We start from the raw sequence: 6,000 nt of genomic DNA on the forward strand, positions 1-6,000 counted from the left end.
GTTAATACCCCTGGACAAGCCATGATATTGCTATTTTAGTGGAATATAAAAGAAATAAAGCACACAGCCCCTAACCATGAAGGCACTAAAAGTTCACATGTTGATGAAATATGCATTCAAAAAATTTAGTGAATCATATTATAAAGGAAGTCCCAAAGAACAACAAGGTAAGAAAATATAAACTATTTATACACTTGCTGAGGACAAAGGCAAAAAAAAAAGCAAAAAAAAATTGATTATAAGTTTGCTTATAATGGGATGAAGTTAGTAGGATCAGATTCTTGGAAGTTGGGATTATTTAAAAGATTCTTGAGTTGATATAAAGGTTCATTATACTGTGCAAAGAAGAAAAAGATAGCAATTTCAGGGAGAAGGAATAAAAAAGATGAAACCACTCATCTAGAATGAGCAAATAAATATTTGAAACAAGGAAGCTACTGAATTATCTAGAGATGATGCCAAGGAGTGATTAGATATGAGGTTGGAATGATGGGTGTGGAGGTCTTAAATGTTAGACTAGGAAGAATCTGATGAGGACAGGCAAAACAATCAGTTACTTGAGGGTTAAGGCAAGATGTAATATACTGAAAATTATGTTCAAGAGTCATTTTTCTAAAAATTGTGTCTATTTAGGATGAACTGAACCTGGAAACCTGGGAAGCAGAGCAGTAAATAATAGACTTAGGCTGATGCCATGACTTTGGAAGCAGAAAGGAAATGATACATAAGAAACAGGAAGAAGAACAAGCAAGACAGTGATTGATAGGTTGTAGGGGATAAAAAAGAAAAAAAGTTAAAACAATTTATATTAGAGGCCTTGGAGACAAGAAGGCTCATGAAAATTTGTATACTTTTTTATGTCCACTGATTTTTTTACTCACCTTGTTGTATTAAAGAGTCCAAATATCACTGGATTCTTATTATCTCTTGTATGTAGTAAAAATATGTCCTCTGTAACATTAAAACAGAGTGAATTTCTTAAAAACAAACAATACAACCATATGAAAATCACAACAGACTAAAAATATGGTAAATCTGCTGCTTTTTAACAACTGAACTAAATGACAATGAACCAGAAAAACTGATCCCATATTAATTAGATGGACCAAATCTTCGGTCCTATGCTCAAATTACTTACACAACATAGATTCAACTATATTATAGCTACTAGAAAATCTTTCTAAAATAAGTATTTGTCAAATATCATGCAGAGCAAATTATTTTTAGAGGTAGGTACCTAATGGTAGTCACAGAATTGTCACAAACATCATATAGTAACTTTTATTTCTCTCTATAATATTTACCTAATTCATCAAAGTGTGTATCAATTCCATTCATTCCAGGCACTGAGCAAACCAATCTTGCCTTAAGAAAAGTGCTCCATTTATTTACTAGAATTCTCTGCCCTCCCATGTCATTCTGTTAAAAAAAGGGAAATATTTATTAGTACTTAAAATTATACCTAAAATGGGCAATGATGATGACCATATTTCCTTATGAACATTACTTTTAAATTATAAAATATATTATGGAGCCACATTTTAAAATTCTATTAGAAAGTGATCAAATCTCAAAAACATGGTACAGGTAATGAAAGTTTCCTCAATGGCAGAGTATTTCCAAGGAGGTCTAACTCAGCAAATATTGACCATTCAACAATTACCACTAACAATCACTTGTATAATTTTTTCATTGCTAATTATGGAAATCTGCTCAATTATGGCATCTAGTAAAATTTACTTTAATACTTAAACTGTGCATTCTCTTCTCTTTTATCTTCAGCTTCAATAAAATATTATGTATATGTTATATATGCAATGTATTGATAAGATTGTATTATTTTGAATAGAGTATAAAAATTAAACAAACACAAATGAATATATATATGTAAAACTAGTTTTCTTAGGTGATAAAGTGACCACAAGTCCTTCCCCCACTCTCTACCCCATATCACTAGGCATGACACTTGAAAATTCATTTTGACAGTAATCATTTGAAATGATTGTTTATTTTGACTAGCTAAAACAAAGCAGGTAATTTATCAGCAGAAATATGGTCTGATCTCATCTGTCCCATCATCTACTCTCCCCTTTTCCCCAATTATTTTGATTTCACTTCTATTACTCTACAGGTATTTAATAACAGATATAACTATAATGCAAATTTTGTAGTATAGATAATTTAATATACAGTGTACTGACAGGTCTTAGTGAAATCTGATCCTTGTATTTTATACATAATATAGAAAGACTGATATGTATATAGATATATGTATAAGGATATCTATACACATGTGTTTAAGCATATATGCACATAAATTTATGAGACACAGGACTTAATCAGATTAAGGAGCTACCTTTGAGGAATGTTGTTATGGTGTAGAGCAGTGATGGGCAAACTATGGTCCACAGGCCAGATGCAGCCCGAAATGTTCTAACTGGCTGCCTGACATTATTCTTAATCTGACGAATACAATAAGTAGGATACAATACAATGAAACTTCGAAAGAGTTGTCTTAGAAACAGACTGACCATTTCTGATCTGATCTTCACAAGAAGGAACTGATTATTGAGGTAGAATTGTTAGGAATTTTGGGACGAAATAACAACTCAAACTTTGAATTTTTGACATAATATGTAAGAGGAAATCTTTCCATAAAATAGCAGTCATTTTAAATTTGAGGAGATCATACTTAAAAATGTCATGATAGAAATTAAGAAACATCACAAATTAGGCAGAGAAACAGTGAAAAAATTATAGGAGACTATTAAGAATAACATGCAATTAAGTACTTCAGAGGAAGAAAAATAGAAGTTATCAAACAATCTTGATATAGATGCACAAGGAATTCATCAACCAACATAGATTTAATCAAAAGACAACTTCAAAAAATGAAAGAGAATGCAAGTTAAAAAGGATAAACAGATCCAACCATTCTGGAAGCTAATTTGGAATTATACACAAAGGGCTTTAAATGACTGTCTGCCCTTTGATCCAGTGATACCACTGCTGGTTTTGTACCCCAAAAAGATAATAAGGAAAATACACGTACAAAAATATTCATAACCGTGTTTTTTGTGGTGGCAAAAATTTGGAAAATGAGGGGATGTCCTTTGATTGGGGAATGGGTAAAAAATTGTGGTATCTGCTGGTGATGGAATACTATTGAGCTAAAAGGAATGATGAACTGGAGGAATTCCACATGAATTAGAATGACTTCCAGGAATTGATATAGAGCAAAAGGAGTAGAACCAGGAGAATGTTGTACACAGAGCCTGATACACTGTGGCACAATCAAATGTAACAGACTTCTTTACTAGCAGCAATATAATGATCTAAGATAAGGGACTTAGGGAAAAGAACATTATCCACATCCAGAGAAAGAACTGTGGGAGTAGAAACACAGAACAAAGATATTTCCTTGATCATATGGCTTGATGGGGATATGATGGGGGAATGTGGACTCTAAATGATCACTCTATTGCAGATATTAATAATATAGAAATAGGTCTTGATCAATGATACTTGTAAAATCCAGTTGAATTGTGAGTTGGCTAAAGGATGGGGAGGAAGCAAGAGAGGGAAAGAAAATGAATCATGTAACCATGCAAAAATATTTTAAATTAATTAAATAAAAAGAGGATAAACAGAAAAAAAAAACATGCCGTGTTCATATAAAAATAGAGTGAGAGAGTATTAGAATAAGTCTATTGGAATAAACTGAGGTTGATGATGAATTTTTTTTTCCTTTTCCTTATTACTTATCTTATAGGAAAGGAGGTAAATGGTATAATGATAATAAGAAACAGGGAAAAATAGAGCTGTTCCATACATTATTTTCCTTTCATTTTTTGTGAAGAATATTGGACTTTGGAGATAAAAAGACAGGACAAAAAATGGCTATTGAAGAGGGGGAGCCCAAGATCAGTATGGATATGTTAAGAAAACACATACTTCTACTTATGAGCAATGAAAAATATTTCAGAGTAATGAAAAAAAAGTGGATATGATCATGGAAACACTGCTAGTGATGTCTGAATAATTTTTAAAAGTAGGATAGATGCCTGCCAGAATGGAGACAAACATTCTACTAATATATAGACATATAAACATAAAAATTAATATATACATATATTATAATAAACACATTTATGTATATATTAGTTAAGACTTTTTATAAATAAAATTTTATTTTCATAAGATAATTCCAGCATATGTTATTAAATTTTAATTAGTTCACATCTAGAAATATGAAATGGAATTCTCCGCAAATAGACAAAAACCAAATAATATAATTTCCTTTTTTAAACAAGGTAACTAGACTGCTCAATTAAAAGAATGGTATGAATATAGTAACCTAGATTTTTACAAAGAATTTAAAATTTTCTTATGTAGAAAATATTGGAACATATTGGTCATATTACATAATAATTAGTCAGATTTAGAACTAATTAAATGACTGGGTTCAAAGAAATCATTAAGAAAAATCCATAATTCATGGTTTTCTTCTCTTGTTTAAGTTTTAAAATTTGTATTTGTTACATTAATTTATTCTCTCTCCCTCACACTCGCTCCAAGAATAATAAAAATAAAATAGAGCTCCATATCAAATATGCATAGTTCATCAATGAAATTTTATTAGTCATATCTGAAAAACTGTTTTATTCTGTTTTTTTATGTCTATCACTTCCTGAGAGAGGCACTATTAATGTTTTGATGGTCAGTGGAAGGATGTTTCTAGTTAGGTATCTAAGAAATTTGTTATATGTTGAACTGATTAGCATTTTTATCAGTGATTTAGATTAATGCAAGGATAGATTACATATGAAATTTATAAGTGAAATATCAAAAATTTTGGTTAAAAGTTTGAATGACAAAATCAGGATTCCAGGAGGTCACCAAGGTCTAAAATCAGGCTAAAGTAAATGAAATGAAATTTAATCAGGATAAATAAAAAGGCTAAGTATCAGAGTTTAAGAATTGAAAGGAAATCAAAAAGTTTTTGTTTTGTATGAGTCATACTACATATAAGGAAACTGAAGTCCATTTCAGATGTAAATTGATTAGGTCCAAATCAATTATACACAAAAAAGCTCTTTGGTAATAGAAACAAAATTTGCTAATGTGAAGATATAGGTTGTCAATATATTGAAAAGATAAAATTCTACTTATGTGGCAATAAATTTGATAGATAAAAATGAAGAATTTAATCATAATTGTATGCAAACATTAACATCATTTGAAATGTTAAGGAGAATAATGAAACATGCACTAAGTTCATCCTTTGTATGGGAAGGGATTTCTGACTTTTGCAAACTATATTCTTTAGTAGCCTACAACTTAAGTTTAAAATTTTATTAAAATATAGAGAAATGAGGCAGCTGGATGGCTCAGTGGGTTGAGAGCCAGGCCTAGAGACTGGAGGTCCTAAGTTCAAATCTGGCCTCAGACACTTCCCAGCTGTGTGACCCTGGGCAAGTCACTTAACTCCCATTGCCTAGCACTGTAACAAATAAAATTAATATAGAGGGCTATATATAAAAGATATTGGGGGTTAAAAAACATACATAAAATACAAGATTCCATTCTGTTTATTGTTTGTTGACTTAAAAATGATTCCATGAGCAAAATGTCCTTATAAATGCATGACTAAAAAGAATTGTATATCTAGATATACTAAAATATCGATAGAATTAAAGCTTTGCATCACCCTGAGGACAATAAAAAGAAATACTTAAGGGGGCAGGTGGGTAGCTCAGTGGATTGAGAGCCAGGCCTAGAGACGGGAAGTCCTAGGTTCAAATCTGGCCTCAGACACTTTCCAGCTGTGTGACCCTGTGCAAGTCACTTGACCCCCATTGCCTAGCCCTTACCACTCTTCTGACTTGGAGCCAATACAGAGTAAGGGTTAGAAAGAAAGAAAGAAAGAAAGAAAGAAAGAAAGAAAGAAAGAAAGAAAGAAAGAAAGAAAGAAAGAAAGAAAGAAAGAAAGAAAGAAAG

At 31.2% G+C, this 6,000-nt stretch overlaps 1 protein-coding gene across 1 annotated transcript in view; it reads right to left on the reverse strand.

Annotated features, from left to right (window-relative positions):
- The window catches only part of SEMA3E (semaphorin 3E), a 385,477-nt gene that overhangs the window by 51,312 nt on the left and 328,165 nt on the right, over positions 1 to 6,000 (reverse strand). Inside the window, exons 14-15 of the mRNA XM_044679056.1 lie at positions 1,305 to 1,419; positions 882 to 951 (exon numbers count right to left, since the gene is read on the reverse strand). Of these exons, the coding sequence (XP_044534991.1) occupies positions 882 to 951; positions 1,305 to 1,419 (185 nt within the window). The remainder of the gene's footprint in view (positions 1 to 881; positions 952 to 1,304; positions 1,420 to 6,000) is intronic.

Source organism: Gracilinanus agilis, chromosome 5 (genome assembly GCF_016433145.1).
Source record: "Gracilinanus agilis isolate LMUSP501 chromosome 5, AgileGrace, whole genome shotgun sequence".
In the NCBI taxonomy this organism is placed as follows: domain Eukaryota; kingdom Metazoa; phylum Chordata; class Mammalia; order Didelphimorphia; family Didelphidae; genus Gracilinanus; species Gracilinanus agilis.